General features: G+C 48.4%; 6 protein-coding genes across 6 annotated transcripts; 3 read left to right on the top strand and 3 right to left on the bottom strand.

Moving 5' to 3' along the window:
* Positions 1 to 1,210: 1,210 nt before the first annotated feature.
* Positions 1,211 to 3,656, top strand: VTN00DRAFT_3533 (uncharacterized protein; the record flags this gene model as incomplete). Its single annotated transcript, XM_069429861.1, has 4 exons — positions 1,211 to 1,663; positions 1,724 to 2,973; positions 3,034 to 3,515; positions 3,580 to 3,656. The coding sequence occupies 4 exons, from the start codon at positions 1,211 to 1,213 to the stop codon at positions 3,654 to 3,656; spliced, it is 2,262 nt and encodes a 753-aa protein (XP_069289054.1).
* An 801-nt stretch (positions 3,657 to 4,457) lies between these two features.
* VTN00DRAFT_3532 (uncharacterized protein) lies at positions 4,458 to 5,386 on the bottom strand (the record flags this gene model as incomplete). The annotated part of the gene is made up of 3 exons (XM_069429860.1): positions 4,458 to 4,805; positions 4,883 to 5,035; positions 5,141 to 5,386. The coding sequence occupies 3 exons, from the start codon at positions 5,384 to 5,386 to the stop codon at positions 4,458 to 4,460; spliced, it is 747 nt and encodes a 248-aa protein (XP_069289053.1).
* A 3,576-nt stretch (positions 5,387 to 8,962) lies between these two features.
* VTN00DRAFT_3531 (uncharacterized protein) lies at positions 8,963 to 9,508 on the top strand (the record flags this gene model as incomplete). The annotated part of the gene is made up of 1 exon (XM_069429859.1): positions 8,963 to 9,508. The coding sequence occupies one exon, from the start codon at positions 8,963 to 8,965 to the stop codon at positions 9,506 to 9,508; it is 546 nt and encodes a 181-aa protein (XP_069289052.1).
* Positions 9,509 to 10,243: 735 nt separating this feature from the next.
* VTN00DRAFT_3530 (uncharacterized protein) lies at positions 10,244 to 12,973 on the bottom strand (the record flags this gene model as incomplete). The annotated part of the gene is made up of 11 exons (XM_069429858.1): positions 10,244 to 10,347; positions 10,409 to 10,450; positions 10,525 to 10,674; positions 10,756 to 10,889; positions 10,960 to 11,059; positions 11,115 to 11,258; positions 11,310 to 11,536; positions 11,605 to 11,749; positions 11,816 to 11,935; positions 12,006 to 12,274; positions 12,501 to 12,973. The coding sequence occupies 11 exons, from the start codon at positions 12,971 to 12,973 to the stop codon at positions 10,244 to 10,246; spliced, it is 1,908 nt and encodes a 635-aa protein (XP_069289051.1).
* A 292-nt stretch (positions 12,974 to 13,265) lies between these two features.
* VTN00DRAFT_3529 (uncharacterized protein) lies at positions 13,266 to 15,613 on the bottom strand (the record flags this gene model as incomplete). The annotated part of the gene is made up of 5 exons (XM_069429856.1): positions 13,266 to 13,377; positions 13,448 to 13,711; positions 13,844 to 14,413; positions 14,468 to 14,993; positions 15,073 to 15,613. The coding sequence occupies 5 exons, from the start codon at positions 15,611 to 15,613 to the stop codon at positions 13,266 to 13,268; spliced, it is 2,013 nt and encodes a 670-aa protein (XP_069289050.1).
* Positions 15,614 to 18,570: 2,957 nt separating this feature from the next.
* VTN00DRAFT_3528 (uncharacterized protein) lies at positions 18,571 to 19,621 on the top strand (the record flags this gene model as incomplete). The annotated part of the gene is made up of 4 exons (XM_069429855.1): positions 18,571 to 18,714; positions 18,823 to 18,914; positions 19,023 to 19,411; positions 19,473 to 19,621. 4 exons carry the CDS (start codon positions 18,571 to 18,573, stop codon positions 19,619 to 19,621), a joined length of 774 nt encoding a protein of 257 aa, XP_069289049.1.
* Between the last annotated feature and the right edge of the window lie 503 nt (positions 19,622 to 20,124).

Genomic DNA, 20,124 nt, shown 5'->3' with positions numbered 1-20,124 from the left:
GACTGGCCCCCTGCCTCAAATCCTTAGGGCTAGCTCTAAAGCCCTACATGCTCCCATAAGCTCTGCATCAAACACTTCCTTCCCCACGCCTAGTGGGATCTCCCGAGCTTGCCAGGCCCCTTGGGGATTCTGCCATGCAATGCCTGCCCCAAGTCGACCATTATCTAGTCGGGACCCATCTGACCATAGGGATAGCCCCGGGTGATCCCCTTGGGCTGCCTCTAGGGCTTCCTCAGTTGATAGGGCCTTGATGATCTGCCCTGGGAAAAATGCTGGGGCTATCTCAGTTGTCTCCTCAAACCCCCCAGAGGGGTCAGCCGGCAAGGTCTGCCAATCGCCGCGCTAGGTGCTGCCCCAGTGACCGTGGGCTCCTTCAGCTGATCATATGATTCATATCTACTTTATCTACTTTTATAGTACAGTACGAATTCGTGAATATTATTATTTTCCTCTCTGTACTACCTTATTCTCAATTACCTAGTGTTAGGAATACCAAGAGAGCCCGGGGCGCACCGGCCGTTTTCACACGTTCCGTCGCATCGACCGGGGCTGCCACCCCGCCTCAGCTCGCCAGCCTCGCCAGCCTTGCAGCTTCATCACAAAATCTCTGTCCCCAGGCTTTCTTGACTCCTTAGTAGCCACTTCGATAACTATTTCTAGTTCAATATCGTCTCCGCAGGCTTAGTGTAATGCACGACCTGTTTGTCAGAATATCCTCAGATCCTCAGTATTTTCATGTTTATCGAGACCTGAAACCCTACGTTCCCAGTGCTACGAAGCAAAGACAGTCATCCACCATGTATCGCCCTTCTCTTCACCGTATGAAGGATGACGGAGCTATTAGACACGACTTCTCGCATCGATATGACGGCTCTGTTCGCGATACAGAGAGTATACACGATGCGAAGGCGGAAGACCACAATATGGTTCGAGATGTGGAAAGAAACCAAGACCTTTGAGTGCTAATGTTCTATCTCAGCGGGATAGCTACCGTTCGAGAAGTCCCCGTGGACTCGTGGCCGTCAGACGAAGAGACGTTGAACCCTCCCGCTCCAGCACAGGTTCTTTGCAAGGACGAGTTCTAGGGATTAGAGAAATATCCGACGACAGCTCCTCATCTTTTGCTGATGCTCTTCCAGATGTTGACAGCTCTCACTATCGACCAAGATACCCGTCACCCCATCCAATTCGCCAACCCTCCTCATTAAACATGGTTCAAACAGTATTGAACCCTTCTACGGCCGGCGATACGACTGTTCACTTCGAACTCGACGTCGCGGAAGATATTGAGGGCTACATCGAGGAATTCTCTTATCTGAAGAGGCTAGGAAACTTCGAAGCAGCGGAAAAGTACTTCCAAAGCAATCTCCAAGACTATATTGACATTCTACCAATTACTGTAGAATACGCAGACATGCTTCTGGAGCAGGGGGCCTACAAGCGTCTCGTCGACTTTTACGATAAGCAGACATTGCTGGATGATGATTTCGAAGACGCTGCTCGCTTCTCATACAACGTCAATCTTAAACTGATCGGTGTTTGTGCCACAATTTATGCTGATGGTTTAACAATACACCGGCTTCACGAAGTTCGAAATCAGAAGATACTTCTACATATGGAGATGCAAGAGTCCAAGACAAATTATTATATTAACTCCATAGAAGTAAGATAGATGAGATGTTTCTCGCGGTCGTTCACGAACGCTACTAATCATCAAGTGTAGGTACAAATAATCAGGCGCTGGCTTGAGATTGTGACGCGCTTTAGAATGGAATCAAACTTGGCTCACTATAGCTACTTCTCTGAAATCTGTCATAATTGGACTCGACTATATGGACGCCTTCTGGATCTGGAACGGATATGGGACGTCCGAGATATCATTTCTGCTTCAATTGGTGCTTTCGGGCCTGCAGAGACCTGGCAAAACCTCTTCCATGAGGACATACACACCAGAGGTTCCTTCGACAAATTCCTGGATGACTGGAAGGTTGAAGAATATGATGCATGCACACACCTTGCAATGCTGGACATTTTTGTTTCGCTTGGTCGCAGTTTTGTTTCAAGGCTTTTTGGGCCAACCGCTAAAGAGGTACTTCCTACGGCAAAACGATGTTTACAGCACGCTAGAGACCTTGCCACGGCCATAGGAGAGAATAGTCCTGAGCACCTTAAGTCGCGACCGTATATCCAGTGGATCGTGGTGGAGGAGGAACTAGCGAGGAGATTGGCAGTCATGGACGAGGGAACAGCTTCAAATAATAAGGCCCTCAACCCCCGATACCTGAACAATTTTCCTGGCCTAACATTGTGGGAAAGTTCTCTTCCTATTTACGTACCAGCTAGATCAGAGAATCCTGGCTGGCCTACCTCGAGCCTTCCATTAAAGTCTGACAAACTCCTACAAACAGCACTCAGGGCTTCAAGGGAGCTAGGTGATTACCGCACCGAGGTAATGTGTCTGAGGGAACTGATCTGCCACTCTCAAGAACCATATAACCTCTTTACTCAATTGATACATCTGCAGAAGTCAATTCAGGGTGATAGATCTGGCGCTCTACAAACATGTCTCACAAAATACCTTCTCGCCACTGACGATAGTTCGCTCGGGGTTCTGAAAAATGAAATCTCCGCGACCCACGATGGAGGTGGCTTCGAACACAACAGCACCACGTCTCCTCTCATAGATTGGTGTGCAGAGATGATAAAGAGCGCACTTTGCCGCTCCCTGGGACTAGATCCGAAGGAAGTAATAAATGCGCGGAATGCGGCTAAATTGGAGATACTGCCTTATCTTCCCCCGCATCTAAAGGACGACATCTACAAAGCAGGTGTTTACAGGGATTTGCCTTCAGATGTCAATGACTTTGACCAGTCCGATAGAGAAACTCACTTCGAGGTGAGAAGGATGCGAGGTCGCAGCCGCAGTAAAACAGATGTAGCACATGGACCTGGAATACATCCGAGACGTGAAAGGTAAGAGTAACTTCGGCGTGAGACTGGGGCCCTTTCACTGACGAAACATGCTGTCAGCAGGCCAGTTTATCGTCGAGGTCATCGAATCGATCATTCGTTAGAGGCTATAAGTGATAACGAAGAGCCCAGTGAAAACTCCGCGAAGGATACAGACCGTCCTCAGGAAGAAGATGATAGAAAAGATCCATCGCAGCAGACTCTAGCCCACATGTCGAAAGGACCGCCTCCAAAGGCTTGGGTAGAGCTGACATATCCTTCCGAGCTAAAGAAAACCGAGAATCGTCAATCGACTGTCCGTGCTCTTTCGGAAGGGACGGGGGAGGCGCAAGTTCAGCAATGTGCCAAAGCCAACCCCGAACCCCAGGAGCCAGACGAAGCAAAAGTTGGGGAAGAGAATAAGCATCCAGAATCTCCAGACAACGACAGCAATGTGCTCATCCACTTGGAGGATGATTCGAATGACCCGAGCACAGCACGGGAGAAAAAGGAGGACCAGAGCAAAAGCGACCAACAGAGGGAAGAAAAGCCCCTTGACACTAAAAGTATGCACTTTCGAATACTGGATGTATTGATCAGTTGTCGCTGACATCGCAATTGAAATTACAGGGCTTAATGTCGCTAGCGTTGAGAACGCTGAGGATAGCGCTGATGACAGGGCCCGCCCGCATGAGCTGACAGAATAACAGTTATGGAAGTGGTCAATTGGATACGTATGGCTTTTTTGCTTTGGAGGTTTATCTGACATTCTCATATCTATTGCCCATCCCATAGATGATCTTTGTCACTTTAGTTCTGGATCTGCTTTTTACAGATGGATATATGCGAATATATGCGGAGATCGGTTAGAATTTGCCAAACTGTTTTTAATTTGGATATTTACTAGACAACATGAAAACATACCTATTTTTGGATTACCAAAACAAATGGCAGTATTGGCCATGGCATACCAGCTAGGTATCGTCTTGCAACCAAGGTCCTCAGGAACCGGTTCTATATTTAACCCAGAGGTCCCACAGAACATCTCATCATCTCATGGACCCTAGCGGTAAGGTCAACATCATATTATGGAGCAGACTTGAGTGCAGTTACATTCGAGAAGAAAATCACACAGCAGAAAATTTCCGGATGAAAAATCACCTCTGAATGCTTTTCAGATTCTCTAATTGCATATATTACTACATGTTTCTGACTGCTTCCGACGACCAATCTTCGCAAGGTGAAATAGGCAACGAAAACCCCAAGCGTTATACAGCCTACATAGGAATCGAGCCTTCTAAGGACCTTATTGGATAGACATGTCTGAATCAGAAGCTGCACAGCTTAGAGTGGAAAGAGGGCTTCGACCACGAGAGACTTTCGATTTTCGCAAAACAATCCTGCTGAAAGGCACGGAAAGAAACGCAAACGATATCTTGACAGCGTTCCATTACAGCATAATACTCATTGGAATCAACGGTATCACCCAAATATACCAACCCCCAGCATCACATGCTACCATTCACTCTCGGGACATTCTCGTCGTTGATGTGCTCCATGAATTTGTCCTTCCGGTGATAATAGATCTCCATCCCCAGCTCGGAGAACGCGTCCCGGTCGTCTAGCGTGCCGGACTTGATGACGATGACCTCCGGGGACTTGGTCGGCTCCGATGTTAAGGGCGTGCCGCAGTCGCCGCAGAACTGGCGGCGCAGCTTGGGGCCTGAGTCCGTGTCGTCCATGAAGAGCTTCGGCGTGCCGGAGGTGAAGTGCAGCGCGGTCTGGGGCACGATGATATTCGAGGAGAAGGCGGAGCCGGTGTAGCGCTTGCAGTGGGTGCAGTGGCAGGTGACGATCTGTGGAATGCCCAATCAATTGGATGCTAACGATGGCAGAGAATATGACCGTTTCATGGACGTTTCCTATCCCTTACCTTTGGCAGAGGTTCACTCTCCGGGAGATCGATGCGGTATTTGATGTTGCCGCAGAGGCAGGCGCCGGTGAAGGATCTCTGCGTCATCTCAATCAATTCCTCTTGTTGCACCTGAATTGGATACGATTCCGCAGTCCCTGCTTCGACGAGATCCTACCGCTTGAGTCGAGGATCGATTGATCCTGGGAACGATACGCGAGAAGTGAGACCTGGAGATCAGAAATATTTCTGGTTGACCAACAACATTCCTATCCCGACCTTTAAAACCAAACCCGTTGCCAGTGGCCCAATGCACGGTCTCGAATCATGAGGGGCAAGTAGACCCCACGTGTATCCCCGATGAGGGGTTGGTCCCCGACGACTCCGCAAGGGAAAATAAAGCCATGGAGGGAGAGATGTCATGGTGGAGCCCGCGGACGCGGATGACGGAGTGGAGATCTCATCGCGGCCGCGTCCCATGCGCACATCTGGAACGCGAATTCTGGACCAATGGTAAATCGCCATATAAAAGGCCTGGACGGAAAGATAATATCTAGTTGGTTCGCGGGGCTAAAAGGAGACACAGGTAATGGCCTATCATTTTTCATAGGGAGGAGATTCAGGACATGTTAGCAAGCGATGGACTTCGATATATGCACGAAGTGGAATATCCCTCCTCTTCTCAGTGGGCAGCGAGAGCAGATGGTGCCAGTTTCCATGCCTTTTCTTCCCCTTTCCACGCTATCTGCTGACACTGATAAGACGGAGATAGCGTCGGCCTTGGGTCGATTCCCAAGGGGTCCTTGCTCCCCGGTCCTAAGTGATCGGATCTCGTATGGTGATAGTCTGAACAGGCTTTCGAACCGTCCCGAGGGGACCAGTGGATCACGAAAAATGTGCGGATCCGCGTTGCTTGGCCTGCTTGGCTTGAAAGAGTAAGTACACCGTGAAACAAGATCTTGTCCAGCCAACTCCCCACGACACATTGCAAAATTGATTTGTTTGTCGATACACTCCCCTTGGATATGGTGCGCCATAAAGGCCTTGTATATCAGGCATGTGACCTGTTGGTTTGGAGCGGACCACGCGGTCAAGAGCTTGCTATCCTCCGTACCGTTCCTGCTCATGCAGGTGGTGCATGCCGACGAGTATGTTCATAGCACTTATGCGCAGGTCCTAGGTGAGTGTCTATATTCCGCGATTAATCGGGCGTTTAGAACGGGATGCTCGATTCTCGCGGCTGGCTGTTTTCCTATGGGTATTGGTAAGATCATCGACAATGGGTCTTTCGGGGTCTTTATCAGGCATCTGTTTGGGTTTCGGTTTCTCTTTTGCTATTGCACGGTCCATTAAATACGGGATTTATTCTATGTGGGCTTAATCGAATATGCTAGAATATGCTACCGGTTCCCTCCCGAAAAGAGCAAGTTGTATGCTGCAGTTGAGTCTAATTTTTTTTTTTTATGTTTTTAAAGGACTCCGGCAACTAAATTGACCATTGCATCTACAATGTTTTGTAGTATTAATAAGCTTCGACTTTTCTCTCAGAACTACTTTTACACAATCTTCTTGCGACTAACGCGATAGAAAACAGTGCACATTGTCAGGGTGACGACAGTCGGGATGTTTGGCGAGTGTTAAAATGGGAATATCTGTCAGGGGTGGAGGGAGCTCAGGTTTCTGGTTTCCAGTACATGCAGTATTGCAGTCGACCATCATCTGAGCCACACAGACCTACTGCACCAATTCTGAATTGAAGTTCATGAATATAAATCGACAGAACATATGACATACACGGTCACTCACGAGTCTATTTTCAAGGCACGGTAGAATAGATTGTAACGAGCGGCAGTACTAAGTGCCTTGGCAGCTGTCGTCTCTGGAATTCTCACGCCATCTACTGTCAAGGGGATATATTTGGAGACGAATTTGAGATTGCTCGTCAGGGTAACCTCGTCCGGCTTGCTCTTGCCACAACTTGGAAAGGATCTCGCGGAGTTGAGCATCCGTGAATTGAATATTTCCACCCAGTTGTCCTGTGTCTTTGTACGGAGGATTAAGGGTAGACCGTGTAGTTGTCATGTCGTCTGCGGTAAACGAACCGGATATTGGAACAGGCAGTGGTGAGGCTGATGAGAATAGCGCAGTACCTTCACTGGAAAAGGGGCTATTGTTACTGGATGGATAACCATAGCCAGGCAACTGAGAGGAGGTATTTTGAAGATTCTCTGTTCCCATGCTGGCAAAGAAGGCAGATTGATACCTAGGTAAGTTGGTATAGGAAAAGGAAGTTGTGTTATTGCAGAGATTTCGAACCAAGAACTTGGAACTTAGGTTTGACACTTGAGTTTGACGTCAAGGATAAGAAAGTGTAGGACATCTCCAGGTCGAGTACGAGCTCAAGGCACAAGAGAAGAAACGGCATCTCTGTCTGGAGATATTCAAACTGACACACCAATATCCCAAAAGAACGCACAGAGCCTCCTTTCTTATAGTAAGCAATTCAAATCAAGAGTATAAATCCTTAAGATTGACGAGCAGCGTCTTTGATTAAAATAGGCACGCGACAGACGTGGTACCTAGGTACATACCATGTTCGCAGGCAGAAGCCGATCCATACTGGAAGTGTGAATCATGACATCTGCTGCAAGCTGCTTCCACGGGACGTGTTCAGCGCATGATTGTATTTCCATCTTCTCAATGCTACTACTGAGCCCTTCTTGAGAGGACAAAGTGATTTGTGGATTGATAACAAAGGAGGTTAAGAGACGGCGAGGCGATAGAGCCCTGGCCCTGTGCCCTACTGTAGGCGCTAGGGGCGGGGTAAAGTAGGGCCATTTGATCCTCAAGCTCTTAAAAATATCCAAGGTAGCATTTCAAAGACTTCTAATTTCCTAAATGATAACAAGAGATGTCCCACGGGATGAAGCAACGGAAAATTTCCGCAAAGGAGGACATGTTCTACACCGATACCCCCGTAAAAGGTTTATCCGTCCCGTCACAGCCAAGCGATGGCTTACAGCCCAAACGCGAAGCGATCTTTCTCTTTTCCTTGATACTCTCCCACGCCCATACGAGCGTGTTCCCAGCACATTCTCACCAACTCGCTTGTGTCCTGACTGGACAGTGTAGGCCAAGGTGCGGCTGAATGTGAAGGAGCCTTTTGTGCCCGCCGATCGACACTGAGATGCAGATAAATACGAGCTTGGCACCCGCCCGATCCTCTGACGGTGACGTCGGATTTTTTTTTTCGCTGTGCTGAAGAGCCCCTGAAAACAGAACAGGGTGATAAGGTCTATCCCTGAAGAGTATTCCGATACCACGGATGACTGCTAACTCTGTTGCGGGTATACAGATATGTACATAGTTATGAGCGCTACCAGCTCGTCGCGCGACGATGAGACTCTTGAAGATCGATGGGTGGCCCCCGAGGAACTGGAGTTCCGGACCCACTACTTCTCCTGGATATCGCGGAGCAGAAAGCGAAGATCGTAGGTTATCTGCTTCTTTGAGAGTCTTAACTCTCTTCAAATACGAGTCTCTCTCCACCTTGTCGAAGCGCTCGAACTGCTGAAAGCTTCAAGGTCTTAACCGCACCACATCATTTGAGCCGCGTTCCAGGATGAATACGAGAGTACGGGAGAACACGAGAACGTCTTGAGAACCATGTCTTGGCGTCGAAACCGTACCAGGAAAGCCAGCGCAGAAAATCCATCAGATCAGCGCTGCAGGAGGAGATTAGGTGCCTATCCAGGTCGTGCTTTCGCTGTAGGAGAGTCATTCTATGCCTCCTATGGCTCCAAGTCGTATATTAGGCAGGCAGAAAGCCCTACCTGATATAACTTTAAGTTTGTCATTGCCCTTCGAATTTTCTTGTCTCGAGTATTTAAAAGGAGCGAAAGGACGCTCCGATGGATGATTTCCTGCTTTCCATTCAAGTCACCATCCTCACTCACTCTTTTTCATATCTTTGACCTACCAGTTTCATTCCTCCTTGAATACACTGTGCTACTGCATATATCTACGCAGTATTCTCTCCCTTCAACCAACCGAGACAACAGAACGGACAGCCATCACCATCAACAAAGAATGTTATCCAAGATGACCATCACTAAGCTCTGCCTCACCCTCCCTCTCGTGCTGGGTGCCGTCTCTGCGTCCGCCTCTCCCTACCCCAACGACATGGCCGACGTCCAGATCTTCTCCCCCCTCCACCCTATCGTGACGAACCACAGGGCCGTCAACCCCGTCATCCGCCGCGACGACTTCAACTTCTCCTCCGACTCCACCGGCTGCGGCAGCTTCGAGAAGGTCTGCGGCAACTACTGCATCAAGGCCACCTACACCTGCTGCCCGGACAAACAGGGCGGCTGCTCGCTCGACGAGACATGCCAGCTCGGCGATAACGGCCAGTACGGATGCTGCCCCATCGGTTCGACCTGCACGGGCGACGGAGGCAGTCGGCAGGACGATGATAGCGACAGTGACAGCGACAGCGACTCTGGTAGCGGCAACGGTGGCAGCAGTTCCGACTCTGACTCCGACTCGTCCGGGGACAGTGGTGTTGCCGGTCTGCGGCCAGAGCTGGGCGTCGCTGGGCTGTTGATGCTTGGAACCGCCGGTATCGTCATGCTAGGAGGCCTGTGAAAGGAGGAGGACTGCATTGAATAAATAACGTGGATTACTTGTGAAGTCTTTAATTCCCGGGTCTCCAATTATGAGATACGCCATTGGCTCTCTTCTACTGCTTTCATTTTTTTTTTATTTTGACACATTTAATTCTCTTATTTTCGGATCTTTGATACCTTCCTATTTCATATCCAAGCCATTCAGGGAATATCTATATACCTCCTATTCCACCAATGACAATCCAAGGCACGCAAATCACAGCATGTGCCTCAACCAGCGGCTAGCTACGGTTAGAATCGGTTCTGGATCCGGTAGCTTCTAACTTGATTGGTTGGTGGATGATTCTAAACTTGGATGTATTCGAGTACCTTCGATCTATTGTTATTTGTTATTTATGTCAGATTACTAATAGCTAGTCATTGTGTCATGGCACCTCTTTTAGTTCAATGATTTATCTGTTGACATACTTCTTCAGTCGTTTGGTTGTACTGCCGCTTCGGACAACTCCATTGACAATGAAAGGTACTAGTTTTTGCAGAATCAAAAAAGCCATGTCATTATTTATTTGGATTAACGTATCCTGCCTGTTGTGACCAGTCGATATAGGTACTGCTTTTACGTTTTATGGTAAATTCATTCTCTCTGCAATGAGTGAAATCAAGCCAAGATAAGACGTGCGGTGGAGAACCAAAAATTATTTTGCGGGGTATATCCAGATCCCAGGGGCTGCTATGCTAGCTGCCTGCATATATCCTACAGCTGCAGATCCTGACTGTCATTACGAATCTCTTGTTCGATCTGTTTCGACATTAATCCAGGTCCATCATTCTTGGCGCGTAGCGGGAGTATCTGGTCGCCTAGTGGAAGTATATATTTAGTGCCACTGACGTATCTCTGCCCTAATTTTAGTAAACTCACCTTGAGCGACTGATCGTAGCAGCATCACGAGTAGCTGTTGAGCTGTAGTTTTGTTGGATAAGTTAGAATACTATCCGAGTAGAATTAACATGGATCCCTCTAGGTGAATTGCATACTTTCATCACTTGCGCACGTCAGCGTGATTCCGCTGCGGTGCTCGTAGAGCATTGTCTGCTGCTGGCTGGAATCTGAGATCCAGCATGGGTAGTTTAAGAAAAGGGCCGTGTCGTTAGTGGTGGCGAGATGGTGGAAAAAAGACAAGGGTACTATGTTTGGTTGTTAGAGATTCGTCTGTCTTGACCTTGGTCTCTTGAGCAGGAGATGAAGGGACGCAGGGGATGGCTTACATTCGATGCTCACGCACACTGAATTAGAAGCATTCAGGATTACTAGGCGGTATTGGCCAGTTGAGGTGTTGAAGAGGAGTCTCAGAGTCGCATTAACCAGATGGTAATTGTGGACCGTGAGCATCTCGATAGGCCTGCGTTGGGAGGTCAGCAAAACCTAGCCATCGATGCCTGTACCACAAAGCTGTATATATCCACACCGACATTTGATAAACAACCCTCTCGCAGCTCTGCGTGCTGCGGAGTTTGTACATGAGCAGACCCTGTTGCAGCTGCTCGATGCGTTGGAGTAACACGTTTGTGGCTTTCAATGGGTCAGCAAAGTACTGGGGACCAGAATAAAGAAATGTTCTGAGTACATTTCATGTCGCTAAGCTCAACTTGGACGTTAGCCGCCCTGACCTGATCCCGCTGGCCTGAGTCAGACTCGGAGACACAGTCAACGTCGCAGACACGAAGCACACAGGCTTTCGGTCCGTAGGCGACACGGTTCGAGTGGTCAACTTGATTGCGTTTAGTGGTAAGCAAGCAAAGTGGATGATGGCCATACTCACTGTTGACGATCAGCCGTGAAGGGAGATCGATTGACGACGGCTCGTTCCCGCTTTGGGTGCCCACGTGGAACACCAGTTCACCGCTGTCTTTGTACGACGATTCCCCCGCCTCACTCAACGCCTTATAGAGAAGAAGCTGTATTGTCTTGATGAACTTCTGAGAATAGCACTGGCCGTTTGCTAGAAAGTCCACTCGCGCTATCCGGTCATGGAGGTGGCGTGTGTCGCTTTGAAAGACGTCAGTCAGCAGTTCTGCATAAACAAATGATACTGCACATTGTTTTGCTCTGCATACCACATCATGTTGAGGACGGCTATTTGCGGCTGTCCATGTGTATCTACGCATGGAAATGCCAGCATCGAACCCACACGACGAGACACGACGCGCCGTGCCTGCGCCATCGCGAGTTCATTAATCCGGCTCTCAAAATCCACCAGTTCTTTGCTTACTGATTAGCCTTCCCTGTCTTAATCTATACTCTTTCGTGTACACACTGGTTCCTTACTAGATGGTGAGACGTTTCCCAGGAGCAGTGTCGTGACTCTCGATGTTCTCCGCGAGGATACCCGCAGCTTCCACAGTTGCTGTCTTCCGTGCATACGAACGAGTAGACTTGTCGGCAATACTACTCGGGGTGAGAACGAGTGCCAGAAATCAATTGTGATGGTAGCTATTGTCGGTGGCAAAATACGTACAGGATAATTTGGACAGTTCCTTGTCATGTTTTCCTCCCTGTATAAGTTCTCCAGGCCTCGACGGATATCTACATTCAAACAGCCTTCCGCTGTTGGGAAAGAGCATTGTCTCTAGCGACTCGGAACCAAAGGATGCGTTTGGACACAGACTGGAGACCTCCTGGCGGTCACGTACCCCGACCATAATCGAGAGTGTCAGGACCGAATCTGCGTCGGTGATACTGGTGCCGCTCGACTCGTCCTTTGGAAGGACATGTCTTTCAAGTTGTCTGTGAATTATGTGTATTATCTCCGTGAGCATCTTGTGGATGCTTTCGACTCCGGTTCCCACTTTCTCAGTCGAGTTGCAGAGAATTTATATAGGATGTTAGGTACGCTGCAACCTCTCTAGACTATGGTTGAATGGGAAAAAAAGGGTCGAAACGAGGAAGGATCGACCCATATATGCTTTGAGATAGTCGCTCATCAAGCACGCAGGCATTGAAGCTGGCTCACCTGTTCACCACTGTAGCCGCGAGAGTCAGGCTGTTTATGTGAATCGCAAGGTTATGCTGCAGCTTGCTCAGATCTCCACCCTCCGTTGTCCACTTCACCCTTGTCCAGTTCTGCAGAAATTCCGATCGCCATCGCTTGCCGTGTGAGGTAGAAGGATCATGGGTATGGTCGCCTTGCAGGACCATGTATTTGTCGACCAAACGCTCCAGATGATTAAGTGTCGAGCGACAGTTTTCGATCATGGCACTCAGACTACCTCCCTGCGCTCTGCTGTCCAGACCAAATCTATTTGGTGATGCTCGAGAGGTATGAGACCCAAAGAAGTCCAGAGCCTTGCTAAGAGAGTATAGCTGGTTTTGCACCTCCTGGAACTCAGCCGGGGCAGATTTTCGGCCAGTCGTGAAGGCATGAGCCAGCCGGAAGGCTAGCTTGGAGCGCATAACAATATCTCCGATAGATATCTGGAAAGCCATATCGCTATGGGATGCGAAGAGTATGACCTCTGGAAGAATATACCAAAATAGAGGAGAAGGAAATAGACTACAATCACGCATTAATTGTAGCGTATTGGACACGAAAGCTTTCGCCCTTTGCGGTTACTTCTCCGAAGTGGGCAAGGCTGCCTTGCGCATTTCATTCGCGGCTGTGCAAGGACGGTGTTTTCAGCCTTGTTCTACGAGAGAGATAACTGGCGACTTATTTGTTGATCTTGCATCTTTCCGTCACCGCCCCCAGGCTGCGCTATATGCCTCACCCACCACAGTCTCAAAGACGAGGCTGAATGTCACGAGCCTTATTCTTGGCAGGGATGGTCGTGGTAGCGATGCATGGATGCCTGCCGCTCGACAGATGGTGCTGCATAAAGCGAAGGTATCTCCTTCGTCGTCTGATAGCACTGAGCAAAGTGAGGAGATAAAAGAAAGCAATTATGGATCACAGAGGCCTACTTTAGTACGGGCTTTCCGTGGATGTCCGTGAATATCGCGACCTTGAGCCAGAAAGTGGCCCCTTTGGGAAGGAGCCTCGTGTGTATCCTGGATCGGCTGAAGAGCATGGGCCGGCAAAGGGAATTGTGGGTGCACAGGATCTGTCCTGGAGTGACCATCTCGACGAGAGAAGCATTTACGTTGTCAAAGAACGGCTTCGCGGGGAGATTGGGGAGGTTGCAGGTGGTGCCTCGGCATGTCAAACTCCTCGTGCCAAAAGAAAAGCTTCAGCAGCTAGGAAAACCGAAGACCCATGGATGAATATTGGGCATTGCAAATGGATGGTTCGTCAGCCTGTGCGCAGCCAGCCAGCGACACAATCTTGGCATTCCTCTGGTGATACAAGCAGCATCCTACCTGGCACCGTTCATAAATTTATGCCTCTGGCACGACTGGTAGACTTCCAGACAGCTGACGGTAAGTTTAGCATCCAGGACTCGGATGATGTGTACCAGCCTCTCCTCGCGAATTTTGCATCTGCTGCTCGAAACAACGTGATGCATGTTTTTCATCTTTGGTCGCGAATGTACCGGACTTGACATCACGCAGATCGCTAGAGAGGCCATTGGATGATTGTCGTGACCAAGAGCCGGGTCCAGTTCGTGAACACTAGGGAGGGACATGATCCGGTGCTGGATGCAGTTGCGGTGGTCACTGGTCAGGCACATGTCCGGTTCAGGAAGCAACCCATCAACATAGTCTTTCAGGATAGAGGTGTACATTTTCATGGCCCCAAGGAGTTCTATGAGCTCTATCGTGCATCCAATATTTTGATCACCTAGATGGCTGAGGGTCCCGTCAAGATCGAGGAACGACAATCCAAATCGGCCTTTGAGAGTACAGGATGCCTGGCCATGGTCATCTCCCAGTGGGACGAAGGGGAAGCGTGGGCGACACAGGGTCTTGCTGGCGGTGAGAATGTCAGAGCTATATTGATCAGTCGACGGTCTGAAGATATCAATGGGGTCGTCGCCTGCTTACTATGAAATTATTGGAGCTAACCCTTCGAGCTCGATATTCTCCAACCCTTTCATCCCGACGAGCTGCGCCAGCCCATTCATATGGACGGCATGCGGCGACAATGTTCCATAGATATCTAGCCACTGCAAGCTCCGCAGTGGCGGCTGAAAGGGCGATACTACTGTATCCTTCACCATACCTATATCATTATCCTTCGCCCGGTTATGTGCCATACATAGCACGCTTAGTATCACCGCGTCGCTGACGGCCCGGGAGGGATCCCGCAGGGCGCGGTTTATCAACTTTATCGTCTCAATCTCGGATAGCTCCATGATCCGTTCTGCCTGCGGGCTAAGAGAAAATGATAGCCCAATTTTGTTTTTCCTGTGGTAGCGGTTCCGCTTGTGGGCTAGGGAACCGAATATCAGCGCGAAGAATGCCATTTCATCTTCCATTGCCAGAGGAAGCCAGCCAGATATGGCTGGTACAGTATTGCCGGGGTTGTTGGCAGAGTGGGGTGTGAGGCTGGGCCAGAGGACAGATATGCCTGACAAATTATCATCAGTGAGTTTATGGATGAACCAAGGGGAGGACTACAAGGCGATGATACTAACAATATGCCATACAAGGATTGACGAAATCGGGAGGAAGATTCGATGGGTATGTCTGAAAGGGGTCGAAGCGGCCAGTGCCAATGTAGTCAATCGAGGGTCTGAACGACATAAGGCCATGGGGTGATTGGCTTTGCTCATTTTTGATCTGAGAACGGGTCTTTATGCCTCGTTCTGGAGTTCTGTGAGTCTGATTCTTCGGAGAAGTTGTCTTCTGGTTTTGCAAATTTCTAGGCTTGATATTGCTCGCAGGCGGTCTTGAAGATGCAGAAGACCACGAAGTTGACGGGGCAGGTTGAGGGTCTCCTATGTCATCAGCGTCGGGTGTCTCCTTCGAGCTCCTATGTTGCACAGCATGACCTTTCCTGTCATCAGAATTATAAGAATCTGCTCCAGCGACCGAACCCGCCTTAATTTGCTGCCACGTCCACTTCCCGACATGCGAGCGCACAAGCAGCCGACTTTGCAACTTCTCTATTTCCGAGGATGGTTTCGCGTTGATGAAGTGGACCGAGACTGGTGGTTTGGCTGTGCCACGGTTCTCTTCGAAGGTCATTTTGTTTATGATGAGCCGATATCCAAGGTGGCCGGCAGCAGGTCGCACATGACCTTAATATGCTCGCCGGTCGTCTTTTGATCCAATTCAGACGCACACTGCCGGGGGATAGGGCTTGTGGTTTGTGGGTGGAGTGAGGGTGTTCTTCAGAAGGTAAGTGCCAAGGTGGTATCTAGTATAATATGGAAAACCGATGAGCGCGGCCTGACTCAGCTGCTGACTGCTATATTAAGAGTCTTGATTTGCCCAAGGTTGGTTGGCGGAGATTGAGCCGCTTACGCCCCGGGATGTTTGCAGTCCCCGGTAGGATCATTGGAAGTTTGGGGTCTGCACAAATATGGAGTAGCAGTGTCCAGGGTCCACATACTACTGCTTACAATGTGCGGATCCGCAAGTTTGATTATGCTTATGCTGGTTACTTGGGGTACACTTGACAAGAGGATCAATCTTGCGAATAGCTATGCAAGTAGAAGTTAAGATGTGTGTATTGCAGGTTCTGTTTCATATCATTTTGTGGCCATGAAAACCTTAGTAACCAGATGGTGCCATCTGGTACATCATACTTCGTGCTAGCGGGGAAGATATGAACTTTTTTTATTGCAAATATATCTAGGTAGAGTCGGGTTGTGAGCGGGAAGAAGTGCAAGGATATACATATTCAATGCTATGTCATTAGGGTCTTGAGGTATGAGCGTGACACACCCATCACATGCCCACATTGCATGCTGACATGATAAGCGATTCCAGATCCCGGATTTTGGCGTTTTCAAAGTTTTGGGAATCTGACTACTAGCCGGGCACTCTATGTACCTAGAATGTTGTAGTTTTTATGCTACTGCTTGTCTTTCATTCATCAAGCATTCTAACTAGACAGTTACAACATTAATACATATTAGATGATTATGATTCTGCTTTATGTTGGAGTACCTATAAGGTTGGAATCATCTGAGAACAAATTAGTAGTATTGCCTTTTTAGTTCAACACTTTGTTATTCTCTTGGTATTTAAGCTGATCCGTTGAAATTCATAGATAGTATACTAATAACGGCCTGGAGCTTTCGAGGCACGTAATGTTTACATTATGTACATGTACTTGTACAGGTATATCATCTCAGCCGATAGACTTTCTCTTCAGACTTTCTCGTGGCTGAAGAAGTAGATCGCGCAGGCTGTGGATTGGTTCTTCAAGAGGTGTCTATTTTGTAGGATCACATGTTTCGCAAAGCAAGATTGCTTTAGTAAAGAGAATCTGCCTGCCTACCTAACTCATAGGACTGCTCGTCTCAGCACCCCACTCTCCGGAGAATAAATAGATATTGCGTTGTGTATTTGATAGGTACCTAGGCCTAGGTATTTATCATGCGACGTGGATCGTGGGTATACAAATTTTATTTCCAACCCAGAAAACTAACAAGGTGATGGTTGGACCATGTCCGTCAAGGTGGTTCGAACTGATAATGAATTCTTCCATGATTGCTGAAGCCGACCACTCTTAATATCAGTTGACAGACAACTTCTCTCAGGCAGGCTGTAAGAAGAGGGGTAGTACGATATGTCGGTACTCTGTAAACACCGGTAGACGACTGAGCTGCAGGAGAATACCTCTTGCGAATTGTTTCGTCCTGAAACCAACAAGGGTGCTGTACCTGTGCTGGGTCTATCTTCGCACACGTTTAAACATATGGAATTTGGCATCCTTCATTTTGGTGGTATGTTCCTGCAGCCGGTAGCTAGGTAGCTAACCGCACGCACGTGAGTGGAAGTATCTCGAGGTATTGGGGGGGTGGGTTGCCCATCTCCGGGGAAGCAACAAGACTATCGCTGCGAATATTCACCCTTGTCAAAGAAGCCTGTCAAGAAACCATATCTTGGTATGTGGATGGAGATGTTGTGAGATGCAAAGTTGGCTGGCTCGGAGGATGTAGGCGGCGCCGGGCCGGCGACATCATCTCAACCGTCGACCTTTCCAAGCCCACCTCCAGCAAAACTCATTAAGCAGCATAAAAAGGAAGGTGGCAGTCCACTTAGAGCCTCAATGAATATCTTTGCCTTTTCTTGAAATTTTTAGGCTATGCAATTTGCGGTCCAGAGCATCCAACCGTTCTTAGCGCTGCACAGCCCCAAAGCGGGCGGCCTGACAGCAATCGACCTACCTTGAGTTTTGACCTGGCACTTATTAGAAGCTGGGCACCATGTTACAAGAAAAGACTGCAGAGAAGCTAAATGCTAATTTCGATAAGCCCTTCGCCCACTGTGTGTGACAATGCTGCGCCGCACCACGTGTTTTAGCCAAAAGAGGTCAAGGATAAGAAATCTCGGCGCTTAAGGACAATCAGCCCCCAACGCCACCTATCCGACCATTTGTGCTTACCATGATATCAGATAGGTTGGACCTCTTCTTTTAGGGAATTAGTGTGGGCTATATCGTCTACTGGCTGATGCAGTAGCATCGCCTATATCTTAGCAGGATGCATACTGAGGCTCTTAACCTATCCCAGTTATGATGAGCTGCTAGCGACGCCAGCGATAACATTGTCTAGATGTCTGCAGATAGCTAGTTGGTAAGCAGGCTATGTTGTTTTAACACAGGCTGTGCTTTGGGGGCCGTTGGTACTATCCATAGATACCTTGTGGATATATAATTGTTGCTGCCAGGAGGGTTGTCGCTCTTGTGTCTATTTCAAAAAAAGAAAAAAAAAAAGAATTGGTTCAATATTTCAAACAGGCTGCCCTCTATCACGATGTTATCTTCCTTGCAACGCTATGCGACGACAATTGCACTTAGTCTGAGTCTGCTACTGCTTCTGTCTAGCACTGGTCTCGCGTCTGCAATTCCACTGGATTCCAATGGATCATTCCCATCAAGAACGACGGCGACGGCAATGACAACAACACAAACAGAGAGAGCATCCGCACTTTGGAGTCCTCGTAATGACAAGCCGTTTACGTTGCGCATCATGCCATTGGGCGCTTCGATCACCTACGGCTTTCGGTCTACCGACGGCAATGGCTATCGGGAACATCTTCGGAATACGTTACGTTCAGAGGGATGGAAGGTGAACATGGTTGGAAGCCTGAAGGCTGGTACTATGTATGACAATGTATGTCAAATTTGATTGATTCCCTGGGGAGCGTAACTTTATACAGCATTTTCCTTCTTTTTCGTCCATGGAACCAATGAGCGATTGGCTAATTATATAATTCAAAAGGATAATGAAGGTCACATTGGCTTCAGGGTCACTGAAGTTGAGAAAGCGGCCAATAAGACAATCCCGCGGAAGCCGAATCTGATTCTTATAAAGTAAGTTGGTATGCCCTATTAACTATATATTCTATACAGGCATCTATACAGATGCCTTTTGCTTCTTCTTCTTCTTATTAAAAACTGACAAGCATATCAAACCTCTAGCGCCGGTACCAACGACGCCGTTCAAAACTTCTCTCTCTCAACCACAGGCGACCGCATGAACAACCTCCTCAGCCACCTATTCAACACCATCCCCGGTACTACCATCATCCTCTCCACCTTACTACCCAACAAGCTCGCGCCCAAAAGAGTCGCTGAGATCAACGAGCAGTACCGGCAGATCACCGCCGAGCGCCGCAAAGCCGGCGACCGGATCGTGCTGGCGGAGATGGATGATGGGTTTCTGACCATGGACGACCTCAAGGATGGCACCCACCCTACTGATGAGGGATATGGGAAGATGGCAGAGGTTTGGTGGGCTGCGATTCGGGCAGCTGAGGCGGAGGGCATATTGCAGGAGCCTGCGGATACGGGGATCAGTGATGATACAGGTATGTATTTACACACGAGCGCCCGGCCCTGATCGAATCTGTTTGTTAATGTTTGCTGCAGCACGCGATGGTGTCTCTCGCTTTGATATGCACAGTCTTGCCGGCAAAAGCCACGATATCCGACAACTATTCATTTCGAAGGTTATGATATTTGTGTATGTCCTTATAGGGCTGGGGTTCCAAGCGGATGTCACGGGGTTATTATCATGATACGCACTATTGATGAATGATGTTTTTGTATATATATATGATTGATTAATAGACTGTAAATTACTGGTTCTGTAAATACCATTATTATCGTTCACTTACGTTCAGAAGGTGTGAGAAACGCTGGTTAGTTCAAACTACATGCTCGTTGACATCGTAAAGTTTGATTAAGCGCGATCTTAATGGACTTAGTCGCATATGTAATTCATCCACTGACAGCATTGTCAGAAATAATAGAAACCTAACAAGCTGTGATGTTACAACCTGGTTGGTAATCTACACACACTCCCACAGGTAGCAATCTACTAGGAGTCACGATTTAGTTCTCCTGCTTTACACAAAACATCACACACATAGCCATCTATCCATCTCATGTCACCAGGTATCAACCACACAACTCCACATGTCTCATCTCATCTCGTCTCGTCACACAACTGACAAACAAAACACCTCCAGTCGTGCTCTCCTCTCCCCTCTCATATACAAATCCGAGTAAACACAAAATT

The sequence above is a fragment of the Thermoascus crustaceus genome (genome assembly GCF_041956765.1).
Source record: "Thermoascus crustaceus strain CBS 181.67 unplaced genomic scaffold VTN00scaffold_2, whole genome shotgun sequence".
Taxonomy (NCBI): domain Eukaryota; kingdom Fungi; phylum Ascomycota; class Eurotiomycetes; order Eurotiales; family Thermoascaceae; genus Thermoascus; species Thermoascus crustaceus.
The sequence above is the reverse complement of the archived record's forward strand: the minus strand, read 5'-3'. Positions and strand labels throughout refer to the sequence as shown.